Here is an 18,755-nt window from a genome sequence, read left to right on the forward strand (position 1 = left end):
TCGTTAGAAGGAGGTTGCATCAGACAAGAAAAGACATCGTCAAAAAATTGAATTTGAAAAATTAGAAACTTAAGAGGAAAATACTATTTTTGAAAACTTGAATTGGAAGAAATTATTAATTTTTAAGGTTTAAAAGAAAAATAAAATAAAATTTAAATTTATTAATAAAATAATAATTTTATCTTAAAACTATTAATGGGTAGATAAATAAAGTTTTCAAAGTTAACAAGAGGAAACAGGGAAAACACCTAACTTTTAGGTGGGAAATAACCCTTTGCGCTGATTAAACTAGCAAAAGCCATAGCAAAAGCAAAAGTGGGGCCATAGTCATGGAGTGACAACGAATCAACACGCAGTCGGGTGACTTCAGTGTTATCCCTTTGAATGAACAACCATTATAATTTATATCATTGCTCAACATCATGTCATCACATATAACATAAAAATACAAATTAATATATCATAGAAAATTCAAACAAAATTAAAATAAAAATATAAAAAAAGGCCAAACAAACTCTCTCTTTGGTTCTTTCACCTGTTCTTGGTTGTTCTCCTCCAGCTACAGCTAAAACCTTTTTTTTTTAATTTTTGTAATTTATATTTTTTACGGGGGTTATTTTAGTAACAAAATATGAAATAAAATATTTCTTTAAAATAACATCATAATAATAATAATAATAATAATAATAATAAATTTCAGAAAGAGAAAAGTCAGGAAGGGATGAACATTTACTCAAGTTAGAGTAGAATTCAACAACAAAAGGTCATACAATACAATACACCCAAGCACTCTTCGTCTTTTCTCTCTCATATTTCACATTCACCTTCCTACCAAATTATATCAGATTCTATGTCATTGTTCTTTCTCTTCTTCCATTGGTTTGTAATTATTTTCAATACTCATCTTTATCTTTTTATTTTTCTGATTTTAAATAAAAACTATCAACACATAAACTGAGAAAATACTCTCTGGGTCTTTGGCTTTTTCTTTTTCTTGGGCAAGCTTGCTTTCTTGCTTTCCTTTCAGAAAATTAGCCTTCTTGTGAGGCTTCAGAAAACAAAAATTAAAGCTATATTTTCACTCTTTTTTCATCTTTTTGTTTCAGTTCTTTTTCAATAAATTTTTTCTCTTATTTGGTTGTAAAATTTCGTCTGAATTATACTTCTTTTAACTTAAAAAAAAGAAAAAAAAAAAGAAAAAGAGAGACATGGGCAAGCAAGGTCCTTGCTATCACTGTGGTGTTACAAGTGAGTTCTTGTTCTCCATTTTTTCCCTTTAATCATTTTCACAGAAAAAGAATTGACCTTCAATTGTTCTTTTTCTTTTTATTGATGAATAAGTATCATGTATATTGTTATTGGATTAATAATTCTATGATGGAGGAGAAGAAATAGTTTTATAAAGAGTTATAATATGGAATTATGTTGTGTTTGTGTATTGATTTACAAAGAGGGGGCTTCTTTCCTCTTCAATATCTATGTTGATTTCTAGTTCAAGTTCTTATTGAATTCACTTCTTCTTGATTAATTTGCTTTCGTAATTTTACTGCTCATTGTCTATCTTCCACCAAATTTATCATTACTACTTGTAAATTGGATTGCTAAATGGCTCTCATAGTTGTTTGGGAGTCCAAGTAGCAAGTATTACTGAAGTTTTCGTTTGCTGATTGAACAATTTCAAATGAGAAAAAAAAAATGTACTTTTTGTTAGGCTATGTTTCACATTCTGTGAACCTTACAATAAGTTCAATAATAGATAGTTGCACATTCTTTGCAAGTAAGGTGAATCCAGAATAGGATTATACTGAAAAGTACTTACTAACTATTTGCTAACCTCTTGAATTGATTTGTCTTGAGAAAGCTATTTTCATAAACATACTCTTGTTTTTGTTTAAACTATTATCCATGGGTTTAATCAATGTAAAGCTTTTTTCCCTGACTGCATTCTCTTATCTTTTGAAAGAGAACTGTTTTGCTGCTTAAATCTCTGTACACTTCAATTTCAATTATTCATACTTCTCTTGAAGGATTTTCATATATAAAAGTCATTACTATTTGTTTGTCAGTAGTACTAAGTGTGTTTAGTGATTTCAAAACTTGGTACATTATGCATCTTTTTTTCGGTAATTATACATTATGCATATGCTGGGAGAGCTGAATTTGTAATTTTCCCTTCGGAGATCAATCTCTTTAGCTTGCAGCAAATTCAACCCCTGAAGACATTCCAGAGCCGCCCTTTTGTCCATGTGTTAGTAGCCATGGTATTCGTAAGGGCTTCTTTTGTGGGGAATTTAAGTGGTGATGAAGATGCTAAACATCTTTTGATATTTTTCATAACATTGTGAAATTAGTCATATGGAGGTTCTAAGAGTTGATCAATTACTGATAATTGCTATCATATTTATGCCAACTCCATTGTTAAGCATAGAAGTTGGAATGTGGCAAGGTTTTAAAAAATACCGAATAGATTTTGGGGAGCTCAACACTCAGAAATGGTCTTGTTGAAATAAATCTCTCAAGAAAATTACCAAACGGTGCATTGATAAAGGAAATTTCATTTCATTGTATGTTACTCTAGAATTTTTGTGAGAATTACACCAATCACAATACTAATTGCGACATTTGTTTGAAGGAATTTTGTGAATTGCCTTCAGTGATTATGCTTCTAAGACATCCATAATTACAACTTAGCTTGTTTATGTTGATAGGACTAGTACCTAAATCCTTATGATCTCATGACCGAAAGAGTGAGTATTGGCATCTTGAAGCCAAATGAACTATGATTGAAATCCTCTGCATGTCAGATATCTGGTTTTCCAAGCCTAAACAAATTTTCACAAGTGTGAGTAAACCAGGGAACACTTTTCATCCATTTGTACCACGTATGCCTCCTTCTGAAAGTGACGAGATTTCTATCATTTCACTGTTTCGTATCTTTTTCCTTTGCTGGCTACAAGTCTGAGTCCAATGGAATATTAATCCTCATTGTAGTATTCTATAGTGGTTAGAGTAATAAAAATACTTGTATACACTATGGCACCACAATAGAGTCAGTTTTGGTTTGAGGTGCTGCCGCATAGCTTTGTGGTTATTTGGTGTGGTTAGTGTAATAAAATACTTAAAAGGACTAGGGTATCACAATAGAGTGAGTTCTGGCATAGTTGTCAAAGGTGCACCTTTAAGAGAGGCTTTACTCGAGGTGATGTGGTCATCGCCTTAAGTATGGTTAAGGCGACCAGGTGTTCAAAGGTGATTTCTTTAGGCATTGGAAAGCACACTTTATTATGACATAGACTATCTCTAACTAGATATGGGGGTTAAAAAAATTTATTGACAATTTTCAACACAATCTCAAGCTTTGCACCAGGGTTTCGAAAATTCTTGGCTAGATATGAGGGTTATTGGAAATTTTTAGGTCTCTTGTGAGGTTTGAGGTTGTCTGAGAGATCAACAATGAGTTTAGAGGTCATTGAGAGGTCGATGATGAGTTTTAAGGCTGCCGAAGAGGTTGTCGGATAAGTTGCTAGAGAGATCTAAGGTCACTAGATAAGTCACCAGTCACTGATCCATTATAGATGGTCTCTAGAGAGGTCTAGGCCTTATAACCAGTTGTTGGTTAATTTTTTGCTATCGATGTAGTAAAAAATTATTTTAATTTTTGTGGAAATTGGAACATTTTTAATGGAATTACGTAAAAAAACGGCGTTTCAACCTCACCTTTTTCATCTAGGCGATAGGACCCCTTAACACCTTTTGGAAGTTTTGCCTTTGACAAGTATGAGTTCTGGTTTGAGTTTCTGCAGCTATGGCTTAGTGGATCCATCACTGAGTTTCACTGAAATACAAGGTGCTCTGGCATTTTTTCTTTTGGCTAAGAAATACTCCATAGTTATATATTATTATTTAACAAGCCAGGCCTGCAAGTATTGTATATGCAGTTGGTTAAAACGAAGGACAATTGTGAATTATTGTTCTTCTTTATAAGCTAATTTCCTTCTCTACATATTAGCAAATGGCAGCTTATATTTATTTTTAATTACCAATTATAGCTACTGGTTTTTGTGTGCTTATATGACAATTATATGGAATGAAAATAAACCTACAGTGATTTGTTGTTCATCTTCTTGTACTGTATTGCATTTTTAATCCCAATCATGTACACATTGTTTTTTCTTTTAAAAGTGTATATTAATAGCCGATTACAAATTCTTCAATAGGCACCCCTCTTTGGCGCAATGGGCCTCCCGAGAAGCCAGTACTGTGCAATGCATGTGGATCTCGGTGGAGGACAAAGGGGACACTTGCAAATTACACCCCACTTCATGCACGGGCTGAATCTGATGATTATGAGGATCACAGGGTTGCCAGAGTGAAGAGTTTATCTATAAACAAGAACAAAGATGTGAAAGTTCTCAAACGAAAGTCAACTCATGATTATGTGGCAGCTGGAGGTGTTGTCCCTGATTACAACCAGGGTTATCGAAAGGTTGTGGAAGAAGATACTAGTAACAGATCCAGTTCTGGCTCAGCCATATCAAATTCTGAGAGCTGTGTTCAATTTGGCAGTGCAGATGCAAGTGATTTGACAGGTCGGGCAGAAGCTAAATTTAATCTTCATTTCTCCCGTTGAAAAAGGAAGTGAGAATTATTGTAAACTTATGTGGACCCAATTGACTATAGAGTTGCATAATGCAGTCAAGATTCACAAAATTAAAAGAAATTAAACTATGACTATTGAGTTTGCTTCACCATAAAATAATATGTTCTATGAATTAACTATGAAATGGCTGTAATATTCTATAATTTTTCTGTGCTGGAAGCTGGTTGATTAAGTATATGATTGTCGTGTTCACAATGCAATTAGCTCAATAATCTATCAGTTTACTGTGCTTGGTAACGCTACCTCTAACTTTCTACAGTTTTTCCTTTTTCAGGTCCAGCCCAGTCAAATGTGTGGGACTCATTGGTACCTTCCAAAAAGAGGACCTGTGGCAATCGTTCGAAGCAATCTTCGGTGGAGAAGCTTACGAAAGATTTGTATACCATCTTACATGAACAACAATCTTCATACTTTTCTGGATCTTCAGATGAGGATTTGCTATTTGAGAGTGAAACACCAATGGTTTCTGTTGAGATAGGACATGGCAGTGTTCTAATTCGACATCCAAGTTCAATTGCTCGGGAAGAGGAATCTGAAGGTAGCTCCCTGTCGGTTGAAAACAAACAATACTCAACAAATGAGGCATATTCACATTCATTGACCTTCCCTAAACATAATTATAACATGGGTAACAACTTTTCAAATACTAGCATGGACAAAGCTAAGAATACTATTGGGCAAGGGATGCGACAAGATCAACTTAAGAGGTAATTTGTTTCCTACATAGTTTCATAACTTTCAAATACACTTTGTTGGTTCTTGTTGAGAGAAAAGTCCCCAAATTCTCATTATCATTAGAATATACATTAGTATATATAGGAATTACATTGAAGTGTCCTGTTACTATAATACCCTTACTATTAATCTACAACATAAATGTACAATAGACAGATTTAACACTCCTTATCAAGTTGTAGCATGCACATTAAAAATTCCCAGCATCTCATGTGGTGTACTAGAGACTCCAATCAACAACCCCTTAGTGAAAATATTTGCCAACTGTCTTGAAGAAGACAAAAATGATGTATCAATAATTCCTCCCATAACTACATCTTATACAAAGTGACAATCAATCTTCACATGTGTTATTCTCTCATGATATCGAAGATTAGTAGCAATATGAATGGTAGCATGATTGTTACATCACATAGACGTAGTTGTAGCAAGACAACCAATTCCACTCATGAAATTTTTCAACCTTATTAATTTATAGTGTCATAACTCTATGCTCAGCTTCTGCTTGAATTGAGACACAACATTTAGCTTTTTACTTCTCCAAGCTACTAGATTTCCCTTTAACAAAAGTGTGGTATCCATAAGTAGAGTGCCTATCTCCCTTGTCACTAACATATCCTGAGTTAGAATGAGCTTATACTTTTAAGTGATCATTAAATTTATACAACGGACCTTTTCCAAGAGTACCTTTTATATAGGCCAAGATTTGCTATGTTGCATTACAGTGTATTTTCCTAAGATTTTGCATAAACTAGTTCATCAAACCAAAAATAAAAAAACATCAGGTCTAATTACAGTAAAGTATATGAGTATACCTATATGAGTATACATACATACATCAATGCGAAGATCAGAAGAATGTCTCTTGTATCATTCAACATCAATGCAAAGATCAGAAGAATCATACATACATATTCCATTGGCCAAACGTGTGATAATAAGGGCCTCCCATATCCAAATGTACTAATTCTATGAGAAAAGAACTAGTAGATTCAAAAAGACTAAGAAAGGAAGCACGATGATGCCTTTCAATTTGACAAAACTCACAATGTAAAGTAGACAACTTTATTTTAGACTTTACCATGCGTTGTAAATTTTTGAGAGACGGGTGATCTAATCTTAAAATGTCAAAGTGTTAGAGAAATAATGGAGACAACAATAAGAAGGTAGTATGGCGGATCATTGAGTCTATTGAGATAGTATAAGTTAGCCAGTTCACACCCCAAGCCAATTGTCTTCTTATTTAGCTAGTCCTACAAAACACAAGTAGTAGGAGAAAAAGGCAATGGAATGGTTAGTAAATTTTGTAAGTTGGCTAATAGAAGTAAATTAATAGGAAGTGGGAACATAAAGGACATGGATGTGATGAAGTTGGGGTCAAAGAAATTATGCCAATACGCTACACAGTGCAATGCTAGCCGTTAGTCATTGTTGTGGGAAGAAGACAATGTGGAGAAAAGTTCAAGCCTACTAGTCATGTGAAAAGAGGCATCAAAGTTGAGCACCTAAGGAGTCTATTGACTAGTGGAAGAGGTAACTCCTGTAGTGAGAGCTATAAGATCATCTGAGGTAAGTGGGTGGAACTACAAAAGACGTTGAAGTGGCAGTGGTTGTCTATGAAAAGGAAGCAACAACACTAGTGGCAAGGTCAAATTCGACCTATTTAGGATAGTCAAATTTTGGCTTAGAATCGCTCTAGTGTAGGGTTGGAAATGAGCAAGCCCAAATAGGGCCCGATTCGTTTTTGGCTTGTTTTGGACTAGCCGAGGCTTGACACGTCGAGCTTGTTCAATCACTTGTTCGTGTTTTACTTCCTTGGTAATTTTATTGCTTGTGATCGACTCGCATTAGCTTGAGTTCGTGTGCATAGCTCAGGTTCACATGAGATATTCGTCTTGGCTCGGTTGTCACGTTCAACTTTTGGCTCGTTTAAAATTCTGGATTATTCAAATGTATAATGATTTGTATCATGTGCAACTTGTTTTAAATTTTTTTTTTTTTCATTTCAACCGATGTTCGAGTTTGGGCTCGTGATCGTTTTTTGCTTGAAACCTAGGCTCGCGTTTGTGCTTATATTAGTTCAGGGCAGACTCGGCTTGGGCTCGTTCAAACAAAGCTCGTTTTGAGTTTGAATTAGCCCATTTCGAATCAAACTACTCTTGTGGGTGATTGAGGCACCCATAATGCATACAACCACCATGAGAACCTCTTGTGAGAATGGGATGGCGATAACCATATGCAACCAACAATAAGAAACATTGAAAGGGTGATGTCAGCTAGTGATTGGGCAATTCCATTGACAAGACATTGAGGTCGAGAGAAGGTATTTGCCTGCGTAGGGAAGAGTATCACCACCAAGAACAACATCATGCAATTGGATTGCAATTTTCGGCAGAAGTGCATCGACAAATTTGGCAACCGTTGGACCCTTATGATAATGTTTCATAATTGCGACATCTATGACAATTGACTAATGGAAATCAAGGTCATCTAATATAGGTTGGAGAGAAGCATATAATTCAATAACTGATTAGTCACTCTAGTGGAGAGAAAATAGTTGTTTGTAAAGTTTGAACACACAAGAGATGTCTTTGTCATTACTATAGATCCCATATATGCTTGGAAGTTTGTCCAATAAACAATAGCAATTGATTCATGGAGATTGTTAAAAATCCAATTGATGACAGCACAATCAGCAATTTGCTATTGTTTATTGGACAGATCAGTAATGGAAGGTGGAGAAGCAACAATATGGCACAGGTTGTGTTGAGTAGTAAAAAAAACCCAACATGTTTGAGCCTAAACAAAATAATTAGGACCAATAAATTTGATAGTGGTCACCTTTAGGGTAGAGAGAAAGGAATCCAAAGAGCAGCCCATTAGAGGATGCGATTGTGCATTGGCCTTGGATTTTGTGGAGAAGGCTATGTGGTGACGCTTGTGTGGGGGTGGGTATGCTCTGATGCCAATTTGAGAGAAAAAAATACCCAAATTCTCATTAACATCAGAATTTACATACCATATATAGGAATTACTATGTAATGTCCTATAACTATATTACTCTTACTATGAATCTATTACATTAAATGTACAATATGCACTTTAACAGTTCTAAGGCTTCAAGCACTGGTATATTCATTTTTTTCTCTATTATTGCAACATTTTTTTGTTTTATTTTTTGAATTATCGCCATATCTGTAAAGTTAGATGCAAAATAAGTGTAAAATGAGCTATGGGTTGGGTCTTAACATTGACAAGAGTTATTTAAGATGAATCAAAAGTGATATAGGGCTTAGTTATGTAGCTATTCATCAGCACTAATGTTAAGGTTAGCATGAGTTATGAATTGTATGGTAAGTTCAAAGAGTGGAGTAGCTTCACCACTTGTGGGCTACATATGCATGTTTTTTTGTATTTTAAATATGCAAGAACAGAATAAAGCAGTTAGAATAGTGGGGAGAATTCACGTAACTGTTGTTCTGAAAGGAGGGTCTAATCTTGGTTAATTTTTCTGTTGTGTGGAATTGCAGGGACAAATTTCAGCATGAAAAATTACAAGTCCTGGGAAATCGTAATTCGCCACTATGTGATATATATTTAAATGTAAGTTCCATTCTGTGGCTCTATTTTTGATGGTCATGCTGAAACCTTTTCTTTCTCCCAAACTTGGTGTTATATATGACTGTTATGCTGATTTGGTTTTGAACTAATATTTATTCATATACGAAGGTTTTTCTAAAGTTGAATTTTCTTAATACAATGTAAGTTATTGCATATGCTGCAGGGTGGTGATTTTTTTTTTTTAAAGACAGTTGCTCATAATTCTCTTACCATAAGCAAAACCCATATTTGCTATGTAAAATTCTTGAGTGAGGGGATGGTATATCGATAATAATGAAAAGTTATAAATTCATTTTTAATTTCTTCTAAAGGGATTTCAAGCAATCTACCCTAACCGTTGAGACATATCATGATCAATTTGCATGGTTGGTACAGGATATTGTCAACTTTGAGGTGTATTTGGGACACTTGACAAATGAGGAGCAGGAGCAACTACTGAAGTATTTAACCCCACTTGACACTGCCAGATTTCAGGATAGGTTAATATCTTTGCCTAATTTGTTTGTCTATTTTATGTGTAGCAACGAACTTAGATAATTTTCTTTTAATTGTTAAAAATTCTGAAACTAAGAATGAAATTGCATATTGAGTGGAAATATAAAACATGTGATGTATTTTGGAAGCTACTGAATTGCCAGTTGCCACAGGAATTCTACATTAACACAGTCAAAGTTAAGAACTTTTTGGTAAATTACAGCCATTCCATTTAATTTCCTTGCCCAATTAAATGGCCACTGATTCTATAAACAGGAAATCAGGTAATATTATAAAAAGCAAGTGATAGCCATACTATGCATATGCACAAACGTTTGTACTTTTGTAATTTTGTGAGTAGTGGTTGACACATAGCACTTGGTTCATCATTGCATCTGCAGCCTCAGAAGCATGTTTGATAGCCTTCAATTCAAGGAGAACCTAGCTTCCTTTCAGCAACTGCTTGCAGAAGGCGTCTTTGACTTATCATTCCCAAGGGCATCAACTGAAGACTGCAAGACTTTAAAAAGGCTTGCACTTTCCAATTTGATGACATCCAAATGGGTGGAACACTACAATTTACTCGAGGTTTGAATTGAGTTCTTAATTTATGGTTATTATCACCTTGAAATATTTACTGTAATTTATACCTTTTCTCCAGTTAATTGGGAAATATGTTGGCATTTATTATCTTATACTTTGGCTGCAGAAATGTAAAAGTAATGCTGGGGCTTCCATTGTCTCAAGGTGGCCAAATTCCATTGTATTGAATAATGTCTTAAATGCCAAGAGACCAAGTGACAGCCAATATCAGAAATTTCCAGGTTAGCTAAATTCTCACTCCGAAGATATAGTCAAATGAAATAGAGCTCAATTAATTGTGTTCTTCTCAAGGCATATACTGAGGATTGGATGGTGACACTGAATCCCATAGTTCTAAGATATGACATAGGCTCTTCAAAATTTAAAAAAAAAAAAAAAAAGGAAAACCAAACAACAGTATAAAGTAGGGTCCTATGAGCTAATGGGATTTATGTATTTTAGTAACATAAATGTACTGTTATTTGGTAACATGATCAAAATCTAATGACCTGAGAGTGTAAGATAGACAAAGCATCCTTATCGCTGTTGAAGATTGTACAATATGAAAGAGGAGTTGTAGAGTTGCATACACAGTACTCATAATTCCTCGGGTCCTGAAGCTCATGATTACTAGCAATATTTTTGAAAACTGATTTGGGGGTTAAATTTTCGAGCAGATGATGAGACTCAGTAGATTTTCACCCAAAAATTAGATAATATATCAGAAACTAGATTTAGCTTTCTCTCTCTCTCATCACCAGACATTGTGGTGGGTTTTTCACTTTGAAAAATCAGCCTTAATAACTCGATTTCTTGATTCCAACAAACAAGTGAGTCTCCTATAATGGAAATATAAATACATCATGCCACTGGGATATCAGCTGTGTTCTCTAGCTATTATAATAATTGATGGAACTTCTTCCTAAAAGTGTCTCTGTACTTTCAGAAGCAAAGAATATGATGAAGAGCCCCGAACAGGTGATCGTGAAGGCAACATTCGAAAATAAGGAACTCATAGACAATGATGGCTCCTTTAGTCCAAGAAGCTTATTTGCCTCACCAGCCGACAGTAGCTCCCTTATGCTGGAATCTCTCAATTTTGTAGATGAAAGTTCTGATCAGGATTTGCTGTTGGATGTGCCATTCAACAGTTCATTTCCTCAGGCAGAGCTCCTTCACCCAGCTCTAAGTTTTGGTACTATTAGTAGCTCAGTTTGTCCAAATCCTGGCCAACCAAAATAGCATATGCCAATTGGTACTTGATTGCTAGGGCTATATAGGTCTTCCTTCAACCAATCCCTCGACTGGGATCCACATACTAAGCATGCCAAATACAAAAACATCTGTGAATGAGGTTTGCTGGTTGCACTATTTTCCCCTTGACTTTTTAATTATAGCATGCTCAAAGATAATGGGTGGGTTGTTTTCTTTTTTTTTTTGTATAGGTTGACAACAGATTGTAATATATTGCTCCAAAATGCAGTAGAGGTATGTATGCAAAATGTAGGTTTTTTCACTTGCAAAAACTTTTTGACAATCCTTTTTGTTTGCTTGCTATATTTTTGCTCCCTTTTCCATGTGAAGAAAAAAAAAATTTAGTTTTTTGGGATGCATATGAAGTTGACATTATGCATTTTTTCCTTTTGGAGAATGCCAACACAGTTAATTTTAATTTGTTTATGTATTGAGTTGAAGAGATGCTTGGCAATCCTTATGCAAGTTTGTGAGTATTCCCACTTGTGTCTTTCTACAATGTTTTGAAGGTGTCAAGAGGTTGAGCCGGTTTGACATGACTTGTGTCAGCTTGACACTTAAAAAAAGTGGGCTGTGTTAAACCCATGAGTTGCACTCTAGACCATGAGAAGTCCGCAGGCAGGTATAACATCACCCACCAAAAAATTAACATATTGAAACTAATACAAAATTAAATATTAATTAAAAATTTTATAAATCTTCTGGGGGCATGGGTCCGGCCTCGGGTCTTTAGTTTTTGTCAGACTGATCTAACACAAGCTCGGCAAGTTGCTGTCAAGATTGATATACATATGAGGCCAAAAGACTTATTCCCAACCAAGGGTTAGTCTATTGGGAAACTTTCATTTGTTAAATTTGGAAAATATAAATGTTCAAAATTAACAAAATTTGTTAATAATAAGAATAGAATTGTCATTAAACCTATAATATTAAAAAAAAAATTATTTTATTTTTTTATTTAAATTTTAAAAATTAGTTTTTTTTTTCGCCTAAATTTTGGAAGCTTAACTCCCCTGCCCACCCTACCCCAGGTCCATCTCCAGTTTTTTTTTTTTTTTCCTTCCTTCTTTGATGACCTTATCTGTCTCGAGCTGATTTCGTCTTCCCACCTATTTTTTCCTACTGTGAATAATTTTGGGAGCAATTTATTGCCTTCAATGTTTCCTGTCCGTAGTACATCTCCACTCTCACCCAGAAGTTCTGGTTCTCCCGTTCTCTTCACATTTCAAAACTAAGAAGTTGCCTTTTTGCAATACAACCACCGTCCCATCCCTGCTTAATTATTGTAAAGCATAATAAATGACCAATGTAGTTTAATTTGCATAATATGACTTCTTGCACTGGTTCACCGGATAATTTCAATGGAGACCCAAGAGATGAAGGGCTACTGCTCTGTTTTGAAATGCGAGGAGAACAGAGGGAACCAAAAGAACTTCTGGTTGAGAGTGGAGGTGCACTACCAGCAGGGTAAATGTTAATAAGTGAAAGTTTTACAATAAATATAACCTTGGGTGGGAATAAGTGTTTTGGCCTAGACATGATGGACATTTACATCTTTATTCTATAAATTTTCATGATTCAGGGCGAAGACTATGAAAAGTAAGTACCAATTACCTGTTTCTTCTTTGACAAATTTAGGCTTAAGTTCCTTTTCAATTCAGAGGCTTGACTTTACACAGCAAATAATTCTAGTCATGCCATGAATCTTTGCAATATCTTGAGAATAAGTTGTATTATTTTCTAAATCTTCACTGAACCCTAAATCTCTATCGATCGCTCTAGTTTCTAACTAGTTGTAAAATCCAGCTTCCTTTTCGCAGAACTTTCTTTACTAATTTGATTACTTTGAGGGGATTTTGATCTACAGCTGCAGGGACTAAATCCGTTATAAGATAATTTCTCCAGCGATTTCATTATGTTTCTTTAATTTCTAAAAACTGATCAGTTGACCAAAGTTTCATCCAAAAGTTTCGGTTTTTTATCCAAAAGTTTTTTATGAACGGGCATCACTTTTCATGGGTGGCTTGAAATAGGTTATGAACGTGCATCACTTTTTGGTGAACGGATGTTCATTACTTTATCTAATTGTCCAAAATTCTTAACACATGAATAAAGAAAGAAACGGGTCATGAACGTCTTCATGAATGAGTCAATTATACTTTAGGGACGGGCGTTCATTTGATATTGATAGTTCTTCATTCTATTTTTTTCTACATCTTTCAAGCTTTGTCCATTTTATAATGTTTTAACATTTTCTTTAAATATGCTAGCAATTCTAATTTAGACTTTTATCGTCATTAAAACATCTAAGAGTCCAACAATCCCCCTTTTATTGATTGATTATAAAAACTAAGTTTGTATAAAAATTTAACAATATAAAAAATGCATTGAATTTGTTTTAAACTTTGTTTCTTTCTAAGAGTTTTTATGACCCTTACTTTAACATTTTTTTTATATAAATTTACTGAGTTATTGAGTTAAAACAAGTAATTACATTTACAAAAATTTTGACATAGTTTCCTCTATCCAATCTTTCTCCCCCAAAAAAAAAGGTAAAAACAACACTTCAATGCTACTCATTCTACTTCATCCTATAATTCAATCATCATTCAACCAACACTTCTTCAATATCATTCAATACCATTTAACATAACCAACAAATATCATAATATAGTCTTCTTCCTCAATTCAACACAATCAAAGCCATTAACCATATCAAACAATATAACATATAAACATCAAATTCAGTTTAGCATGAATCATTTCAAAAAGTATCAAACTTATCAACATAGGGCAATTACAAAGATACAAAATTAATGTCTATGTGAAAATTTCATCAAAAGTCAACCTATCAAGCTAAAATAGCAATGGCATCCAACAATGTATCAAAATTCACAACCATCAAAGTCAATTATAAAGATGATGATGCACCTAAAAAACTATGCAAATGCAAGATGATTTAAAACATGAATGTGGGTTGATGCATCAAGGATGATGCTCCATGTAGTCTAGAAACTCTTTGAATGCTTGGTAAATGTGGTGTTGTCAAGCATCCAAGTCATTACCATTTCACCAAAGCATTCATCATGCCTATACTCTTTTTCTTTAAACCACAGAGTTGCGTATTTGAACTTGGAGTTTAGATGAAATGGAGAAATGTCGCTAAACCAAGATTGGAGAGGATGATTTTGGTGAATGGGAAATGATTTTATGTAAGAAGTTTGCGAAAAATGTGATGATTTGGTTAGAAATCAAATGTGTTAGTCAGAACAAATGGCGACTAGGGTTTAGTTCATGCGAAATGAAGAAAAGAAAACTAGATTTTTAGTTTATATCATCACGTGAACATGCATTCATTTTTGGTTTGAATATTCGTTCGTTCACATTTTTAAAAACAAAAAACCTCAATCATGAACAAAACATTCATACAATGAACGTTCGTTCATTATGCAAATTGTTTAAAAATTTTAAAACATATATGAATGAACGTCTATACAAAATGATCAACTATCAGTTTGTATAAATTAGTTAACAAAACGTTAAATTCGATTGACTGAATGCATGAATGATCATTCACGAAAAGCGAATGATCGTTCATGACCTAAAATGCAAATTTTTGAAAATTTTATGTATTTTTGTTATGATCAAAACAACTAAAGGCATAAATCTAGGATATTTTATCCTTTTTAAGGACAATTACTATAATCCAAGTTTTAATCAACTTTTAACACAAGTTTGAATTAATTCGATTCGGATTTACATTAAGTGTTATGCATAATGAATGGAAATGCATATCAAACAAGTTATAATTAACCATGTTTCATACAATCAACAAATAATAAACATTTATAGCACTTCAAACATGCTTTAAACATTCAAATGATTATGTACTTACTTGATTTGTATTGATCATCCCAAGTTCTCTTTTACTAAAGCAAAATATATCCTTATCAAGAGACTTAGTGAAAATATTAGTAAGTTGATTAATTATCAATAAAAGGAATTTTAATATCACTCTTACTAACATGATCACGTAAAAAGAGACATCTACTGTCTATATGCTTTGTTCAAAAGTGCAAAATTGAAATTTTAGAAAGTTGAATGACACTTATATTATTACAAAAGACATGAACATTTTTCATTTCAAAACTAAAATTCATTAATTATTGTCTTACCCATACAAGTTGTGCACAACAACTAACCCCAAAAACATATTTGACTTTCTTGGTAGATGTTGTCATTGAATTTTGTTTCTTTGACAACTATAAGACTAACATATTCCTTAAAAATTGACAAGTGCCACTTGTACTTTTTCTATCTATCCTACAACCTTTAAAATCAACATCCAAAAATGCCTTTAGTTCCAATGATGATCCTTCATGATACTATGAACCAATGTTTGGGGTGTCTTTAAGATATCTAAATATTCTTTTTACAACATTCAAATGCTATTCCTTGGGATTGGATTGAAATCTAGCACACATGCATGCACTAAACATGATGTTGGGCTTGAATGCAGTTAAATACAATAATGCACCTATCATGCTTGTATAAGTTTTTATGTCAACACTTTTACCTCCCTCATCCACATCTAACTTAATTGATGTGCTCATTGTGGTTGGTTCATCCTTTATTCATATTGAACATTTTGAAAAGGTCTTTGATGTACTTTGATTGGTTAAGCAAGATATATTCCTTTATTTGTTTGATTTGTAATCTAAGGAAGAAATCTAGCTCCCTTATCATGCTCGTCTCAAATTTCCCCTATATCATCTTAGATGACTCTCTACATCGAGATTCATTAGTAGTATCAAAGTTGATATCTTCCACATAAATTTAAACAACGAGAATATTTTGCTTATGTCTTTTTATAAATACGGTGGTATCCACTTTTCCCTTTGTAAAATCATTTTCAATCAAAAAGATGTTCAATTTTTTATACCAAGTTCCAGAAGCTTGTTTTAATTCATAAAGAGCTTTTATGAATTTGAAAACATAGTTTAAAAAATTCATTTTTTTTATTAAACCACAAGGTTGTTCAACATATACCTTCTCTTGAATAACACTACTTAAAAATATATTTTATATATCCATTTGAAACAATTTAAAATCTAGATGGTATGCATAAGTAAGTAATATTCTAATTGCTTCCAATCTAATTACATAAGTTTCATCATAATCAATAGTTTTCTTTTAAGTAGTCTTGGGTAACTAGTCTAGCCTTGTTTCTTACAATAACACCATCTTCACCCATATTGTTTTGATATACCCATTTTGTGCCAATGGTGGGATGATCTGTTGGCCTTGAAACAAGCTTTCATATCTTGTTTCTCTCAAATTGGTTCAACTCCTCTTGCATAGCCAATACCCAACTTTCATCTTCAAAAACTTCTTCCACCTCTGATTTCATTTGTGATAGGAATGTCACAAATTTACACGTGTTTCAAAGAAAGACTCGTGTTCTCACTCCTTGGTGGCATCACCAATGGATTTTTGTTCTTTAACCTTATCTTTCACCTTCGGATGTGCAATTTCCTTCTATTGTTATTAAGGTTGTATTATTTGATCTTCTTGTTCTTCAACCTCATTTTGACGATCTTCATCTTCTTTTAGATGAGAAGAGTCTTTGATTTTAAGATCTTCCATAAACTCTATGACTTCTTTTTCATTTCTATTATCTACACACTAAGAAGATTAATCAAATACCAATTGTATAGATTCTCCAACTAAGAGAGTTCTTTTGTTGAAAAATCTATACGCTTTGGAAGTGAAAGAATAACTAAGGAAAATTAGCTCATTCGACTTGGCATCAAATTTTTCTAAGTTATCCTTCTCATTGTTGAGTACAAAATATTTGCATCTAAAGAGATGAAATATGAAATGTTAGGTTTTTTCCTTTTGAATAACTTATAAGACGTTTTCTTAAGAATTGACTTAATTATGGCCCTATAGGTGATGTAACATGATGTGTTTATGATTCACCTTAAAAATATTTTGGTAAATTATGCTCACACAATATGGTCCTAGTCATTTCTACTAGTATTCTATTTTTCCTTTGAACAACACCATTTTTATTGAAGAGTCATAGGTGCTAAAAAGTTGTGCTCATTGTCATACTCATCACAATATATTCAAAATCAAAAATTTTAAATTCTTTTCCATGATCACTCATAATACTAGTGATTGCATAACCTATCTAATGAATGACACAAATGTTTTGAATACAACATTTTTGTGTGCAAGTAATAAAACTTATGTAAATCTTTAGAAATCATCAACAATTACAAAGTAATAATGTTTTCTGCTTAGACTTGTGGTTCTAAATAGTCTACACAAATCTATATGTAAGAGTTTTAAAGGCTAGATGTTTATGTACAATTTTTTGGTTTAAAGCAAACTCTTGTTTGTTTTTCTCTCATGTAAGCATCATTTACATGATCTTTTTTTAAAACAAATTTTGGTAGACCTTTGACTAAATTTCTTTTGGAAAGTTTTTTTAAAACATAAATGTTTGCATGTTTTAACCTCCTATGTCATAGCCATATGTCTTCTTCCTTAGTTGACAAGAGGCACTAGATGTAATGTCATGTAAGTTTACAATGCATATATTTGAATGTCTATGTCCAATGAATATAATGACATTTATGCTAGCATCAATGATTTCATAACAAAGAGAATAAAAACTAATTTTAAAGCTTTTGTCACATAATGAACTTCTACTAAGTAAATTATGTTTAAGACCCTCAACTAACAAAACATCAGTAATAGAGAACAAAAAGTTACCTATTGTGTCAATGCCAATAACCTTTCATTGGGAGTTGTCACCAAAGTTACATTTCCTCCATCTTTAGCCTTCAATGAGGAGAGCAAGCTTCTAGCCCCCATTATGCACCTTGAACATCTACTATCTAAGTACCATTTGCTAAAAGATTTCTTCTTTGACTTAAGGTAAACCTACAAAAAAATTTGATTAAGAACTTTTTGGTACCTAAATCTTTTTGGGTGCAACAAGGTTAACCTTCAACATCCTTTAGAAACCCAAACCTTCTTAATTTTGAAAGGTTTATTATTCCTAATTAGACATTGTCTAATTGAGTGGCTAACAAAGGAACAATAGTTGCGTTTTAAATGTAATGGATGTGGCTTTTTCAATGGCTTATGTGTTTTAATGAAGGGGTTACCCTCATTATAATCTAAGACTTCTTTATTTAGCCCATTTCTTCGAGTTGCAAGCATTTCATCTAACCTTTTAGTACCTATTTTGAATTTTTCTAATATTTCATTTGAGCTAAATATTTCAATTCCTCATTTTCATTTCTAATACATTCCATTTCTTTAACACCATAACTTTTTCATTGTCGGCAACTTCTAATTCTTTCTTTGTCTTGTTGTGATCATGTGTAAGTGTCTCAATTTCATTTTTCTTTAA

At 33.2% G+C, this 18,755-nt stretch overlaps 1 protein-coding gene across 2 annotated transcripts; it reads left to right on the forward strand.

Annotated features, from left to right (window-relative positions):
• Positions 1-776: 776 nt before the first annotated feature.
• LOC123204633 (GATA transcription factor 26-like) lies at positions 777-11,609 on the forward strand. 2 transcript variants are annotated; one of them, XR_006499594.1, is made up of 9 exons: positions 777-1,248; positions 4,218-4,589; positions 4,935-5,367; positions 8,926-8,998; positions 9,392-9,495; positions 9,892-10,078; positions 10,200-10,314; positions 11,019-11,426; positions 11,518-11,609. XR_006499594.1 is itself a non-coding variant. In XM_044621401.1 (8 exons), the coding sequence occupies exons 1-8, from the start codon at positions 1,209-1,211 to the stop codon at positions 11,312-11,314; spliced, it is 1,620 nt and encodes a 539-aa protein (XP_044477336.1). In that variant the 5' UTR covers positions 777-1,208; the 3' UTR covers positions 11,315-11,609. The 2 variants fall into 2 exon arrangements, 1 of the variants encoding a protein (XP_044477336.1); XM_044621401.1 differs by having other exon boundaries at positions 11,019-11,609.
• The last annotated feature ends 7,146 nt before the right edge of the window (positions 11,610-18,755 follow it).

Source organism: Mangifera indica, chromosome 20 (genome assembly GCF_011075055.1).
Source record: "Mangifera indica cultivar Alphonso chromosome 20, CATAS_Mindica_2.1, whole genome shotgun sequence".
NCBI lineage: Eukaryota > Viridiplantae > Streptophyta > Magnoliopsida > Sapindales > Anacardiaceae > Mangifera > Mangifera indica.